Source organism: Solenopsis invicta, chromosome 1 (genome assembly GCF_016802725.1).
Source record: "Solenopsis invicta isolate M01_SB chromosome 1, UNIL_Sinv_3.0, whole genome shotgun sequence".
NCBI lineage: Eukaryota > Metazoa > Arthropoda > Insecta > Hymenoptera > Formicidae > Solenopsis > Solenopsis invicta.
Window position 1 is genome coordinate 10,373,221 of NC_052664.1, and position 16,660 is coordinate 10,389,880.

Sequence of the window (16,660 nt, forward strand, 5' to 3'; positions counted from 1 at the left end):
GTGCGCACGCTAGTATTAGCGCCGGTGACAAAAAATCGCTCGTGTGGCGCGAGATCGACGCTGCGTTTGAGTCACGTATTCTTACGGGTGCTGTAATAAACGCGGATTATATTGAGCCGCGACATTTCTTGGAAGACGCTAGTGATTTAGTGATCGAACAAGTGCGAGACGCTATCGCGAAACATGGAAGTGTAAAAGTGAACACTGTATTCAACGGTGAATTTGTAAACATTCGTGATGACCGCGATAATAAAAGTCTGGCGACGAAAAACTATGAATTGTATAGAGCATCAAATTTGCGCGAGTGGTATGAACGCGTTATTAAAGTAATATTAGCGATGCTCGATGAGTTTCAGGAACGCGATAGTGGTTGGGCGTTACACCGAATACAGAACTTGATGGTGAATATAAACAAACTTAATCCCATGCACGCGGGGTGTTACTTTGAAGTGCCGCTGTCGGTAAATGACAAACGTGCGGTAATTAATGTGCAATCGAAAGACAATGCTTGCTTCGCGTGGTCAGTGGTGGCTGCCCTGTACCCAGCTGAAAGAAATGCATCCCTGGAGTCGTCGTATCCGCATTATTCGACTGTTTTAAAGTTTGACGATATACAATTTCCAATGAAAGTGAAAGACATTGGAAAATTTGAACGATTAAACGACGTGTCGGTGAACGTGTACGGTACCGAACTTGATAGAAAAGAAAAGATACAGTACGTTGTACCGTTACGCCTGACTGAAGATAAAAAGGAGAAACACGTTAATCTTTTCTACGTGGAAGATAAACATGACGTCACCCACAGCCACTTTGCGTGGATTAAGAACCTGTCGCGACTGGTCAGTTCACAGCTGAGCAAAAACGAACACAAGAAATTCATCTGTGATCGGTAAGTGTAATAATAATAATAATAATATTAATGATAATATTAATAATACATGTATTAAAAATATTTATCACAGATGCCTGCATTACTTCCACTCTGAAGAAAAATTGCAGTGGCATGTAGTAGAGTGCAAGAAAATAAATGACTGCGCCATCATTCTACCGAGAGAGGACCAAAAATGGCTAGAATTCGACTCATACAACAACAAAGAGCGCGTCCCCTTTGTAATTTACGCCGATTTGGAGTGCGTATTGAGGAAGATGGAGAATGAAACAGAGAACACGTTGAGTTTCGCGTATCAACATCACAAGGTATTTAGCATAGCTTACTATGTTAAATGCTCGTTCGACGACGCGTTATCAAAGTATCGCTTTCGCCGCGATAAGGACTGTATCGCGTGGTTCGCGAAAGAATTAGAAAATTTGGCGCATGACATGAAAGCCCGAATATCCGCCAATGTTCCAATGGAACAATTAACTATACAGCAACAAGAGGCATTCTTGAACGCGACGAAGTGCCATATATGCGAAAAACCGTTTGTATCAGATAAGCGCCTTATCCGTAACGAGTGGCTTGATAATCAACGGGTGCACGATCATTGTCATCTGACCGGCAAGTACCGTGGTCCCGCTCATAATAAATGTAATCTAAATTATAAGAATACGTACGTTATTCCAATCGTTTTTCATAATTTGAGCGGTTACGACGCGCATTTTATAATAAAAGAAATTTCTACCGCGTTCGAAGGCAAGATTGATCTACTACCGGTAAATAAAGAAAAATATATTTCTTTTACTAAACATGTCGCAGCTACTGGCGTAGGAACAAAATCAGGCGAAGTACGAAATTGTATACGATTTCGATTCATTGATTCATATAAATTCTTAAGTTCGAGCCTCGAAAAATTGGCGTCATTTCTAAATATTGAACAATTAAAAATTACTCGTTCTGAATTTTCATCGTTATCGAACGAGTATTTCGAATTGCTCACACGCAAAGGTGTCTTTCCGTACGAGTACGTTGATAATGTCGACAAACTTTTAGAAACGCGTTTACCTCCGCGTGAATCGTTCTACAGTTCACTCACCGAGCAGACGGTATCAGAGCATGATTACGCTCATGCCGAGAACGTATGGCAGCGGTTCGCAATTGAAACCCTGGGCGAATACAGCGATTTATATTTGAAAACGGATGTTTTATTATTAGCCGACATTTTCGAAAACTTTCGTGATAAAAGTTACGGTCTAGACCCTGCGCATTACTATACATTACCAGGCTATACATGGGATGCAATGTTGAAAAAAACTGGTATAAGATTCGAATTGCTTACGGACATAGAAATGGTACTTTACGTGAAACGTGGGATCCGTGGCGGATTAAGTCAATGTTCGGGCAGATATGCAAAGGCCAATAATAAGTACATTAAATCGTACGATCCGTCAAAACCATCAATATATTGTCAATATTACGATGTGAATAATCTTTATGGATGGGCAATGTGCCAGCCGTTGCATACGGTGAATTTAAATGGGTCGAAAACGTTGAAAATTTTGATGTAAACGCGATCGCATTGGACTCTAACACCGGGTATATATTGGAAGTCGACCTTGCATATGAGAATCATCTGCACGATCGACACAGTGACCTACCGTTCTGTCCTTCGAGCGATAAGCCTCCAGGGTCAAGGCAAAGTAAGCTTTTAGCGACAGTGCATGATAAAGAGCGTTACGTCATCCACTATCGCAATCTTCAACAGTGCACGCGTCATGGGCTTCGAATCGTAAAAATACATCGCGTACTTCAATTCGCTCAATCCACTTGGCTCAGAAATTATATAGAACTAAATACAGAATTTCGAACAAACGCGAAAAACGATTTCGAGAAAAATTTATATAAATTAATGAATAATGCAGTTTTCGGTAAAACAATGGAAAATGTACGTAATCATGCTGATATTAAATTAGTAACGCAATGGGAAGGCCGTTACGGGGCAGAGGCCATGATCGCTGCTCCGAATTTTCATAGCTGCAGCGTTTTCACAGAAAATCTGGTTGCCATAGAAATGCGTAAACTCTCGGTAAAATTTAACAAACCCATATATGTCGGCATGTGTATTCTCGACATTTCAAAAACCTGCCTTTATGAATTTTACTACGATTATATGCTACCATTGTATCAAGATAAATGTCAGATACTCTACACAGACACAGACAGCATGGTGATGGCCATCGAGTGCGATGATGTGTACATGGACATGAAACGTGATATCGCGAGATACGACACAAGCGATTATCCCGCGGACAATGTATATAATATGCCTCTCGTTAATAAGAAGGTTCCCGGGCTAATGAAGGATGAGAATTGCGGCATGATTATGACTGAATTTGTAGGTGTATACTATCATGTATACTACTATTATGACTGAACATGAGGTGTATACTATTAATGAGAAGAAAGTTGCACTTAATTCAAAAGACGATAAGCGATACGTTATCCATGATTCAACAAAAACATTACCGTGGGGACATTGGCGTATACCATTGTAATATATATTTAATGTGTCACGTTTTATTATAAGTTGTATCAGTATCAGTATTATGCGATGTATTGTTATATGTTTTTATATTTAGAAGTAGTATTTACTATATTTTTTTTTCATTAAACCTATTTTAATACGTTTCTTTATATTGAATGTACGTATGCCTCACGTTGTGTGTGTGTGTGTGTGTGTGTGTGTGTGTGTGTGTGTGTGTGTGTGTGTGTGTGTGTGATATCTTCTAATTCATGTGTAATAATTGTATTAAACGAGGACAAAGAGAGAAAATAAAAAGTATAATCATATATTTTTTTTTTTCATGTATTTATTGTTCACAATATATATGTTTCTTACAAAATTAAATAACATCATTTTTATTTATCCACGAATTATGCGATGCATCGAATCCCAGCCATTTCACGTAAACTTTGTTTCCTTTCTTCTTTAAAATTTTCTGCACTAAATAAACATCAGGATATTTCGCTTGATGTAATTCATGTTCATAAAATGCACCCGCGACGCTTTTTCCGCGATAATCTTCCAATAAATAATGATGGGATTTGTATGCTGCACTTTAACGATCGTAAACACCTCGGTTGTCCAATTTGGAGTATAGTTTTTTTCAAAAATTGTCTTGTGTTTGCTCACGCGTACCTTAGCTCCAACCTTGAATTTCGCAGGTGCAGCGATCTTAACGTGGCTATACACCGTGTCGAGGAGCTTTTTAGCCAATTCTGGCGTTACATCCACGGGTCGCATGCTTATCGTACGATGAAACGCGCGGTTGTAATCTGAAACCAGACGCGGTAGTTCGTCGACCCAATTGTAAGATCCTTGCAACGTAAACATTTTCCACATCTTCTCCTTCAAAGTTCTATTGAAGCGCTCGATTATCGATGCTTTCATCACCGAATACGTGGAATAATGATTAATGTTGTGCTTTTTCAAAAGTTTCTGCACATCGACGTTGTAAAACTCCTTGCCCATATCCGTTTGCAAGTTGCGTGGACATCTTCCGCTCTTCCGAATTATCTCGGCGATGACGTCAGCTGTCTCTTTTCCGCTTTTGCTCTTCATCGCTACTGCCCATGCAAATTTGCTCAACGCATCAATGACCGTTAGTATATAATGATGACCTTTGTTAATATTTGAATATGGACGCATCTCGACGATATCAGCTTGCCACAGATCGTCGAATCCTTTGATTATAACACGTCTTCTTGGAAAATGTCGTCTCGCTGGAGCGTGTAATTCCTCGACGAGACGTCGTCTTTCGGAGCTAATTTTCTTTGATGAACTCATGTTTTTGTAAACTCGCGATGTAAATCAGCTTCGTTTATTTTCTATCATCCTTCAGTAACCATTCTTTGTCCTCCGGTTTCTGTCGATTAGATAATTTTTCATACTCATTCTTCATCCGATTTACGCTCGTTCGATAACCATCTAATACTCGATCTCGAGATTTTTCACAACGATCCTGAGCCGCGTGATAATTATCCGTCAATCATTCCCCAACCGTTCGATTTTTATTTAAGAACCGTTCAAAGTCATTCGTTAGACGTTCGTACCCATCTTTTCGGCGTTCATTGCCGCTCATTTTTTTTTATCGCACGTCCTTTTCGAACAAAGTTAGCCTCCTGTCTGACTCGTTTCGCGGGATATGCGTTTAATTTATAATTATACCGGCTTCGCGAAGTTCCTCGATGATGGACAACATCTCGTTGCCGTGAGCATCGTTGCCGGCTCTATATGAAGCGTCAAGCAATCGGAGTCGATCCACCAACTCATTGGGATCGTCCCAGTGCACGTAATCGATCTTATTATCGTTCAGTATCATAGCGCGAGGTATTCCCTTTCCGGATTTATTCTTTCTCTTTGGTGTAGATTCAATTGACATCAATGGCGCAATCACGTATTTATACTTGTATCCTCTGTTGCCCCGTAGTCGACTCTGCGCGGTGAAATTTTTTCTATGTACGTTTGTAGCCAACAATATGCTCTTGTACTTTTGCAAATTGTCTTCCTTATAGAGAAAATCATCGGGCAATCTTTTAAAAATCAACTCATAAAGACCGGGTGTGCCAACGTATCGCACGCCGTCGATAATGATGTTATCATCGATGTCCACGTCAAACTTTTTATTACCAAGCATCATTTCGTCCCTGTCGAGACGAACGCCATATATGGTGTCTATACTTTTCTCCGATCCACCACCACCGCTGAGAAACTCGCCGATGTACTTTTGACCGAGCAGACCCAAATGTTGCGACAACGTTTTTCGACCTTCCAAAGTTTGCATCTGATGTTGAACAGTTGTTCCGAATGAATCGTCTGTGGTTTCGAAGACATCCTCGAGAACCTTATTCGTTGATTTTGCCGCTCCAATCGTAGGTGTTTTCGTCGATGGTCCTGGCGATTCTATCATTGTAGAATGAAGCACAGGTGAATCCAACGCGACGTTAGAACGTTTCCTTTCTCCCGATGGTAATTTTGAATATTTGTGAGATGCTCCATCATCGTCGTCGTCGTCGTCGTCGCTATCCCTGTGTTTTTCTTAGTATGTTTCGACTTTTCCTCTTTGATATCTTTAACCTCTTTCTTAATCGGCTGGGATTCCTCGACAATCTGTTTCAGAGGTTCAACGATAGTCTTGAAACGTCTCTCGTGATCTCTTCCTCAATTCGACCAGTTTTCAGAGCGCGATGTTTCTTGCGGATCGTCTCGCTCGTTTTTTCAATCTCCATCGCGAGTTTTTCGCGATTACGCACATTAGCCATGATGAATGTCTCTGTTCAAGGTATCGAGAACAACTAATCGTTTCACGGTACTGCGAACTTGTTAAATCCTTTTCTGTATCGTCCATTAGTGAGCGAACTATCCTTGTCTATCACTAGAAATCCGTACTCACGCTGCCAACAAGCACGACATAATGCGCAAAATTCGTCGTACGACATGTCGTTGTTCACGTGATCGTTGTAAATATGTTTCAGGTTAGTACCATCCTGTTTAAACAGGATGAGGAGATTGGCATTATCGCGTATCAGATGTTTCGGTATCCTCGCGTACGTTTGACACAGGTAAAAGCAATCGACATTCGAATGACAACCCATCGAAAAGTATTCTCTGATCACATCCTGCTTATCGCATGCAACGTCGTCGAAGACAAAGATCGAATTCGGACGCGACTCGCTCGGCGGAACGACATCGCTGTTATTTGAGAATGTAAAGTATCCGATTTCATCGATCAATGTCAACAGATTTTCGAGATATCGTTATTTTGGTTGCATTAGCAACTTGGAATAAATATAAACATTTTCAAAACGTACACCGTGCAGACTCTCGAGCAGGCTTATAAGAACATTAGTCTTGCCGCACGAGGATGGTCCCACAATTATAGCGCGGATGGTACTCGGCAACAATTTACCGTGCTTCCTCAACGGCGCGCTGCCCCCAATCATTTGCAATTTTTCGTCACAGTTTGTGACGCGTAACGTACGCGACTGCCGCACGAATATCATGATTCACACTAAACTCGCGTGACACGTCGAGCGCCTATTTATAGACGCGCGGAACCGCGAGTTGCTCAGTAGTAAAAATGTTTCTCACGCTGTCACATCCCTGTGATATTTTAGATTTGAGCGCTGAGCAGTTGGAATATATACCGAAAGTCGTATTGTTACACGTATACGGCAACTACGTCGATCACGTGTGGGACAGGCTTCCGAAGCATATAAGAGCGGACCCGGAGGTTGGAACGTATCGTCGCTGCGACGAGCATCACAATCAGTAGAGAACGCACATTGACGGTCCCGCGCCGAGAATTAAAGATTGCGGCGAATGTCAGCGTCGAGCAAAGGTTGCGTCGGAGGTCTGCTGAATCGAGCGATAAACACGCTTCCTTTCGAATTACATATTCCCGGCTATCAGTTTTGCGGTCCGGGCACTCGGTTGAAGAAACGATTAGTTAGAGGCGACAGAGGCGTAAATCCATTGGACGCGGCGTGCCGCGAACACGATATTGCGTACTCTCTTAGCAACAAACTCGTCGATAGACACGCGGATAAGTTGCTCGCCGATAAAGCGCTGGGACGCGTCATCGCAGGAGATTCGACTATCGGCGAAAAAGCCGCCGCTGCAGCCGTTTGGACAGCGATGAAGGCCAAGACCAAGATCGGCATGGGTATGAAGGCGAGAAAGAAGAAAGCAACGACAAAGAAAACGATGAAAAAACGAATTCTTCCGTCGGCGAAACGAGGCGGTGTGTTACCGATCCTGCCAATGTTAGGCGTGCTCGGATCTTTAATCGGTGGTGCAGCCGATGTAGCGAAAGCGGTAAACAACAGCAAAGCCGCGCGACGTCAGCTCGAGGAGCTGCAACGTCACAATCGCGCAATGGAACAAGGTCGCGGGCTTTATCTTGCTCCGTACAAGCATGGACGTGGATTGTATCTTGGACCATATAAACGCGGACAAGGAGTATCGGCGAAGAAAAAAAAACGATAAAAATGCCCGAGGGAGTGACCACCGATGTGCAATTAAACTGTCTGGCGAAACGTATGCGCATACCATATTTTAGAGGAGTGTACATGCGTAATGCTTTACCGACCAGTGGCGTACGAAGAAACGAAAGCGGTATTGTCAATCTAGACGATATCACGGGCCCTGGGACTCATTGGGTCGCATACGTAAAAAGGAGCAACCGCGTAATTTATTTCGATAGTTTTGGTAATCTTCGACCGCCTCGAGAACTGGTGCGATATTTCGGAAGCAATGTTACGATTGAGTACAATCGAACGTCCTATCAGACGTACGATCAAAGTTTCTGCGGACAAATGTGCTTGCGGTTTCTTCAGACTGTCGACCTTTAAAAGACCAACGAGATACCGCAAAGTCTCAGTATTCATCGAGCGCTTTTTCCATTATGTCGTTTACCCTAACGCTGAGCGGAAAGAGCAACGTTCTCGCTGCAAATTACTCTCCGGCGATAGATTTAACCGATGCCGAATACGAACTCGGTCTAACGCTTTTTGAAACTTACAACACGATACCGAACGTGAACGCCTCGAACAGTAAATTCTATTTCGACAAAGACGATGCGGAGATTACGATACCCGAAGGATCGTACGAGCTGCCGGCCATAAACGAATTTTTGAAACGCGCAATTTCGCAGAAACGTCCACGACGCAACGCACCCGATACCGGTGACGTTGTCCGCGGCGATATCGGCGTGTTCAATGATGACAACGAGGAAGAAGAGTTCCCGATAGTGATTCGCGCAAATTATAACACAATGAAGTGCGAGATTAAATGTGCATACACAATAAACTTTAATAAACCAAACAGCATTGGATCGCTGCAGGGATTCTCGAAGCGCGTACTGCAACCGCGTAGATGGTATGAATCGGACCAGTCGATCAACATAATTAACATAAATATAATTCGTATTGAATGCAGTGTAACTGCAGGTGCATACAACAACGGTGCGCGTGTGCATACGATTCATGAATTTTCGCCGAGTGTGCCTTCAGGATATAAGCTCAGTGAAAAGCCAAATCAGATCATTTACCTTCCAGTAATCGTACGGAGCATTACGACTCTCACCATACGAGTTGTCGATCAAAACGGACGATTGTTGGACTTTCGCGGAGAAGAGATTACAGTTAGGTTGCACGTTCGAAAGCGAGCGTGACACATGAGATGCTTGTGTTGAGTGGAGCCGAGCGCGCACGGAGAGATACCGCATTCTTTACAAGGACGGTGACATCATCGATTGATAATCCGACTCGGTCAACTGAGAAGAAAAAGCTCAGCGCATCAAACGTTAAATTTTTACAATCACTGGGATTCGCGGTACGAAAATCTTAAAAATGACTGATATTCTAAACGTCAGAGACGAGCCGATCTTTGACGATCGAATCGTCAAGATTGAAACCCACGCTTATTCGCCAAATGCAAACACTACGTACGGGCACAGCGATGAGATAAGAATACTCATACAACAACAAGATTTGTATACATTGCCGTACGAGAGTTTCCTATACGTCGAGGGGAGAATTACAAAACAGAATAGACCTGAAGGGGCCAGCGGTGACGTGGTATTGGGAAATAATTGTGTTGCGTTTATGTTCGACGAGATGAGATACGAGTTGAACGGCGTTGAAATTGATCGTAATAGAAACGTGGGCATAACCAGCCCAACTATGTAACTAGAAAAACTATGTAACGCTGTCATCCGACAAAAGCGTGATTCTGCGAAATGCCGGCTGGGAAACGCAGATGACTACCGCTGACGGGTATTTCAATTTCTGTGTCCCGCTCTACGTGCTGTTGGGATTCTGCGAAGATTATAAACGCATAGTGATCAATGCTCGTCACGAGTTGATCTTGATACGAGCGCGCAACGATAACAATTGTCTGAAGGGTAATTCGGCGTTGGAGCCCGTTCTCGAGTTGTTTAAAATTCAATGGCGAATACCGCATGTGCTCTTGAGTGATATAAATAAATTTTCGATACTGCGCACTTTGGAGAGCGGACGATATCTTAGCATGGCTTTTCGCTCGTGGGATATTTACGAGTATCCACTATTGCAATGCACTACCAAGCATTCGTGGGCAATCAAGACCGCTACTCAGCTCGAGAAGCCGCGATACGTCATTTTCGCTATGCAAACCGGCCGAAAAAATAACATGTCTGAGGACACGAGCCGATTCGACCATTGCAATTTGACCAACGTGAAACTTTATCTGAATTCTGAATCTTATCCCTACATCGAAATGGATCTTGATTTTACCAAAAACAAATGGGCTATTCTATACGAGATGTACGCGCGTTTCTGCAAAAACTACCTCGGATACGAGTATCTCGAGCCGAATCTCACCATCAGAGCTACTCGGATACGAGTATCTCAAGCCAACTTTCTAAACAGAGGTCCGTTCTGCATAATTGATTGCAGTCGGCAAGTCGAATCGATTAAGAGCGCAACCGTTGACGTGCGAATAGAATTCGAAACTAAAGATAACGTGCCGGAGAACACCGGCGCGTATGCACTCATAATACACGATCGCGTGATTTAGGTTTGTTTTCTGTTCCTGCACTAGTTGCACTAGTTCAAGAAGTGTACACTAAAGCGTTTTCTGTTCCCGAAATGACGTCAACAACACTGTTTTCTATTCCAGTGCAAATAAACTCAGTGCACGAGTTCAGTGAACTGATTGACCTAGGTCTGGAGTCAGTGCAAGCAGTGTAAGCACCGAATTCATACAAAAAAACCCAGTTCGTGTTTGGATGCATTCGGATGTGTCACTAAACGTGTTACTAAACAGTCCTAAAATAAATTTATTCATTCACAAAAAATATTTTAAAGTAAGTATATACAAACATTAATTAGCATTAGCTTTAACATTAAAAATAACATAAAATTCATAAAATTTATGAATTATTCAGAATTATAAAACTTCAAATTTTTAAGGTTAGAAAATGTCATACGCGTAATTAATAATAAAATATTGTATATATATTTATTATAATATTAAATTCACCTGCTCTTTAAAAATTATTCATCAAATCATATATGTGAAAATGCAATTAAATAATCAAAGATTGTCTTTATCTATCAAAATGAATATTAATGCCCAATATTTTACCCTAGTTGAGATTATATTTTTTGCAATAAATTAAAAGCAATAATATTTATTAACAGTTTATCATTATTATATTATCTCTTTTTCTTAATGTTTTATTTCTTTTTTGTTTTTTTGTGCTTTTGGTTTTTTAATTGTGATTTCTGGGTATGTAGGAATTAACAACAGAAAATAAAAATGGATGATCAAATGGAAAAAGCATATATGAGAAGAGATACAGCAGGAAATGTCGTTGATCAAAATAGATATATAAAATGTATGTCAGAAGGTATGACAATTATGAATCTCTAAGATTAATACTATATTATACTGTACTATATTAATATTATATTATACTATTTTGATAAATATTTATTAATATATGTATATAAATGATTTATATTGCAGGAGGATTGAAATTTAAATTACTTCATAAAGATATTGACTTTGACACCGAAAGTATATGCTGCAAAATTAATAATCGCAACATATTAATTCAATTACATAACAATGTAAGCCACGAAGAAACAATGAATGAAGAAAATAACAATGCAATAGTCAGTAATGAAGAACCCTACCAGTTTGAAGAAATAATTTCAGAAAATTCATTTCATTGGTCTGATGCCAGTACAAAGTTATTTTTACATTTGTACAAAGATTATAAAGAACTAGTTGCACAAAGGAAAATTAAAACTAAAAAAATTATGTGGCAAAAGATATCGGAAAAGATGACACTTCAAGGATACAATGTGTCTACACTACAAGTTGAGAATAAATATAAATCCTTAGAACGCTCATACAAAAATATAAAAAATCATAATAATAAAACTGGAAGAAACAGGTTATCCTGTCCTTATGAGATGTATGTACTTATTTTTACATTTATAAAGAATTAATATAAAATACATGTATACATGCATGCTTGTTTAATTATATAATTTAATTACAGGGAATTAACTGAAATATTAGGTGGAAAGCACAATATTGAACCATTACTATTGTCTGGAAATAAAGGTGTCATTTATCCAAATTCTCAGAAAGCAACCGTATCTTCGTAAGTTTCATTTTACATGTTATATAAATAAAAAGTTTTATTAGAAATGTTTGCATATATAATTGATAGTAGTAACCCACCTTAAAAGTAATGTTTTATTATATTAATGATGAATATGCAGTCTAAATAATTTTTTTTATACATCAGAGCTATTGTAACTCTATTTAAATTATTACAGATCTACATTACAGATCAGTGCAGATAAGGAAAATGTTATAAATGAAGACATAGTAAGCACGAAACCAGGGTTTAACGAGGAATCATATGATGAAATTATGATTGATAATAGCACAGATAGCAAAGAGGTAGAAAATTATACAGATTTGAGTTAGTAAAGTCTGTTTACAGAGTATAGAGATTATTTCTTCTAATTTTATTGAAATATAGAAATGTATATTTACAATAATTTTAGACTGATATATGAACAACACAAATCGAAGCATATCTTTACCGGTTGACGCGGATGTTAATGCTTAATAATATTAATGTTTTTAATTAGGTTTTAATTTTTAACTAAGATCTATTTATTTGACCGATAAAGGTATCTTTGATTATTTAATCTTTGCATATTCACATATAGACTTTGACGAGTGATTTTTAAAAACTTTAGGTTTATTTTTTAATAAGTAATGATAATTTTAATATACAGACACCCAAGACAAGTAAGAATTACACAAAAAGAGGGACAACAGCACGTGTGTTACATACGTTGAAAGAAAATGTGGAAAAATTATCAAATGACATGTGTAAAGAAAGTGAAAATCGGAGTACAGTACAACAACAAATATTGGAAGAACAACAGAAAATAAGAAAGGTGTATGAAGAATTCTTAGAAAAAACATATGAGCAAACAATTAAAGCAAATGTATTACGCGAGCAGCGCAATAATATTTTAAAAGAATTAATACAAATATCGAAAGACAATCACTAAAATGTCACAGTATTACACACGTATTCAGAAATACTAACGAGACCCTTTCACTTTTTGTTTTTTTTTTGTAAGTAATCAATTTTAGTCCATTTTTTTTTTTAAATTTGATCACATTTTCTTTTTTTGTTTACAAATTGCTCGCGGATTACTTGAAGGGACTCAGATAATAAAATAACTATACAGTTATTTAAGAAAGCTTGAATTGAGAGATACTATATCTAGGATGCTTTCCAGCTACGACACATGTCGACACTGTAACACAGTGTTCCTTAGTGTGTAAGAGAAGATTTTAGTTATCTCACTCACACTAATGGACACTGTGTTACACAGTGTCGACTTGTGTCGTAGCTGGAAAGCACCCTAGATATAGTATCACTCTCAATTTGAGCTTAAATATTGTGATAATATTGTGATAATATTGTAACTTATTATACATATTATACAATAAATATATTTACAGAATAAATGTATTTTAGGTTACACATATCTAATATTCTACCTACAATGTTATATCAAATGCTTGTAAGGTAAATAGAAACTAATGTAACACTATACATATGTAATAAACTATATTTTTATTTAAAAAGTACACTTAAATACTTATTATTTCATTACATATATTATTTCTTTTTTCTATACCTGTTTCATATTCTCTTACTATTTCATCACAGAAAAATTGATTTTGTGCTTGTACATCTGGCTCTTCATCATTTGTAGGTGCTTCAAATAATTTTAAGTCCGTCACGTTAGCTATGTTATGTAAAACACAACAAGCGTGTATAACACGTACCATACGTGGAATGTCTCTTAATTTAAAATGGTATAGTTGACGGAACCTTTGCTTTAAAACGCCAAATGCGTTTTCAATGACAACTCTGCACGAACTTAATTTTTGATTGAACATTTTTTGTTTTTTGGTTAAATGTCCATTATCTTTATATGGAACAATTACGTTTATTAAACAGGGATATGCACTATCTCCCAATAAGACATATCTATCTGGAATAATAATAATACCATTTAGGAAGAAAGAAAGGAGGAAGGAAACATTTGTAAATAATAAACAAAAGAAATTAAAAATGCAATTGAACGCAAGTTTGAAAATTGTTTTAATAAAATGGGTGAATGTCATATTATGAGATTTTGTGTTATAGAAATGAAAATTTCTAATGCAATTAAACGCGAGTCACTAATTTTTTTATAGTCAATTCTCATTTATTTTCTAGATTCAACAAACCTTCACATAGTTCACGTAAGTCATTATATATTGATGAATTCTTGAATACTCGGGCATCGTGAACAGAACCTGGGTATCCAATAAAAACGTCAAAAAATTTTAAATTGTGATTAACCGTCCCTTGAATATGCAATGAAAAATATTGCTTGCGGTTAATGTAAGAATCCGCATCTTCCGATGGTTTGTCGATTCTAACATGAGACCCGTCTATGGCACCTAAATGAGTAGATAGAAGTAAAATATTTTTAACAAAACATGAAAAGAAATGTAGATACAGTACCAATGATATTAGGAAATCCTTTTTCTTGAAAAAAGTAACTTGCAGTTTCTTTTTTTCCTCTGATGTGGGATACCTTATTATATTAGGTGCTAAAGACATGATAAACTTTGTGACTCTTGTAATTATGTGATACAGGATACTAATGGCAATTCCAAATCGGTCAGCTATATCCCGGTAGGATCCACTTTCGTGTCCAACAAACCATAAAAAACATAAAATATGTTTTTCTGCTGAAACCTTTAAATGTTCTCCACGATCTGAAAAAATAATATAAAATAAGCTATGTATGAAATGTAACAGTAATTTAATTCATAACAGTAATTTTTTATAAAAATCACACTTGTCTTCTTTCCAATTAACTTTTTCCAATCATTATTTCTTACTCTTTTTCTTACTATACAGTTAAAAATATATATTTACTTACCTTGTATACATGTAAATATATCTGATACTTCGAATTGACGTATTAAATCATATGCTATTGCTCTTGACAGTCTAAAGTGCATTATGAAATCTGTATTATTATAATTATACACAATCTTTTCTATGTAATTTTGCACTTTTATGTGTTCTAATCGTATTAGAAATCCAAACGGATGTAATAGTTGTATTTCTTTATGTTCTAAAAAGTTAGGTTAGTGACATAGATTAGGTTATATGTATCGATATAAATAATAAGCCTACAGACAAAAATATTACGTACTATTATTCTCTTCAAGTAAATACGATCCTAATGGTGGAATTATACTAACATTTTCATCTTCATCAGATAAATCTATAATTTCCATGTTAAGAAGATTAGACGCCATTTTTACTTCCACTGTCCACACTGTCTTGCACTAAAACGTTTTCTATTCCTTGACTGCACGCTTACACTTATCAGTTCTGACTTGCACTAGTTCAGTTCAGTTCAGTTCTAACGCAATCATCGTGCAGGAACAGAAAACAAACCTAATATAACCCGTTGACAAACATTGTGCGCAAAATCACCTAATTCTGCGCATATATATTATACGATACATCGACATGAACCACAGTCTTCGTTTCGACCGCGACATGTCCGTGCCGACGTTCGTGGATCTGCAAGGTTATCCCCTTGGACGATTAAGTGGTTTCATCGTAAAAGAATTTGCGGCGTTAAGAGGGGGAAACGTTCTCGCGCATTATATTTTTGACAGTCCCCAGCCATGGGATTGGTTGATGAAATCCGAAAAATCCTGTGCTTCCTGGCTCACTGCCTGTCATCATGGACTAAGATGGGGCACCGACGGGGTGGTTCCGTACCGGAAAGCGAGACAAGTGATTACGACTGCAGTACTGGGTGCTGAAAATTATGACAACAAGGAGATTGTGTACGTCAAAGGGCACGAGAAACGAGAATGGCTGGGAGAATTACTTCTGGACAGTCGACGAGAATACGCATACATCGAGAGCCTGGATGTGGATTACGAAGACGTGGATAATTTAAATAATCTAGATGATGCTAATACTTTTCAATGTGGACAACACCGTACGAATAAACATTGTGCAATGCAAAATGTATTCAAACTTTTCAATTGGTGGACACAATTACATGAATAAACATATGTAATATACGAGATACGTTTTATTCCTTTCCCTCCATTACATCAACGTTATTTTATGTTTTGTTCATTTCATTTACATTCTTATACGTTTCTTTCACGTTGTTAGAGCGCGAAAAAACGTGTTGTAACACGTTCGTGTGATAACAAAGAAATTATTGAAAGGAAGAGAAACTTCCCCTTTTCCTTCTTAAAAAATTCCAGAAACGTTAATCGCAACAAGCGTCACAATTTGCAATCCATATTACATCAGGCGGCGGTGTCGGTAAAAAGGCAACGGTGACGATATATATTGCATTAATCAGCATACAGTTGCGTCTACTCTCAAAAAGTATTGAATGACGGTCAAAGATTAAGATGAAAGGTACGCCGCAATTGTAAATACGCGCTGCGACGGAGGACGCTCTCGCACAGCCCTTTGTTCCTCAGTCGTAGCCGTGCTCTCAATCCGTGAGGTACTTCGCCGCAAGTGAGTGATTTTAAGTGCGTAATAGAAAGTAATAATAATAAATATGGAATTTGGAGAAGAATCA

The 16,660-nt window shown here is 38.2% G+C and overlaps 2 protein-coding genes across 3 annotated transcripts; one reads left to right on the top strand and one right to left on the bottom strand.

Moving 5' to 3' along the window:
- Positions 1–10,437: 10,437 nt before the first annotated feature.
- Positions 10,438–13,257, top strand: LOC105198295. 2 transcript variants are annotated; one of them, XM_039453062.1, is made up of 6 exons: positions 10,438–10,785; positions 11,219–11,331; positions 11,451–11,904; positions 11,992–12,096; positions 12,275–12,401; positions 12,746–13,257. In XM_039453062.1, exons 2-6 carry the CDS (start codon positions 11,241–11,243, stop codon positions 13,025–13,027), a joined length of 1,059 nt encoding a protein of 352 aa, XP_039308996.1. In that variant the 5' UTR covers positions 10,438–10,785; positions 11,219–11,240; the 3' UTR covers positions 13,028–13,257. The 2 variants fall into 2 exon arrangements, with proteins under 2 accessions (XP_039308996.1, XP_039309003.1); XM_039453069.1 differs by lacking the exon at positions 10,438–10,785 and having other exon boundaries at positions 11,219–11,319.
- Positions 13,258–13,341: 84 nt separating this feature from the next.
- LOC105202609 (putative nuclease HARBI1) lies at positions 13,342–15,540 on the bottom strand. Its single transcript, XM_039453081.1, is given in 5 exon segments — positions 13,342–14,026; positions 14,265–14,480; positions 14,545–14,595; positions 14,598–14,801; positions 14,969–15,540. Coding segments are annotated over 5 exon segments (960 nt in total). The 5' UTR covers positions 15,051–15,540; the 3' UTR covers positions 13,342–13,619.
- Positions 15,541–16,660: the final 1,120 nt, after the last annotated feature.

Coding starts and splice junctions, on each gene's coding strand:
- LOC105198295 (XM_039453062.1), top strand. CDS start 11,241: ATGGATGATCAAATGGAAAAAGCATATATGAGAAGAGATACAGCAGGA. Junction 11,905..11,991: donor TTATCCTGTCCTTATGAGAT/GTATGTACTTAT, acceptor ATTTAATTACAG/GGAATTAACTGAAATATTAG. Junction 12,402..12,745: donor ATAGCACAGATAGCAAAGAG/GTAGAAAATTAT, acceptor TTTAATATACAG/ACACCCAAGACAAGTAAGAA.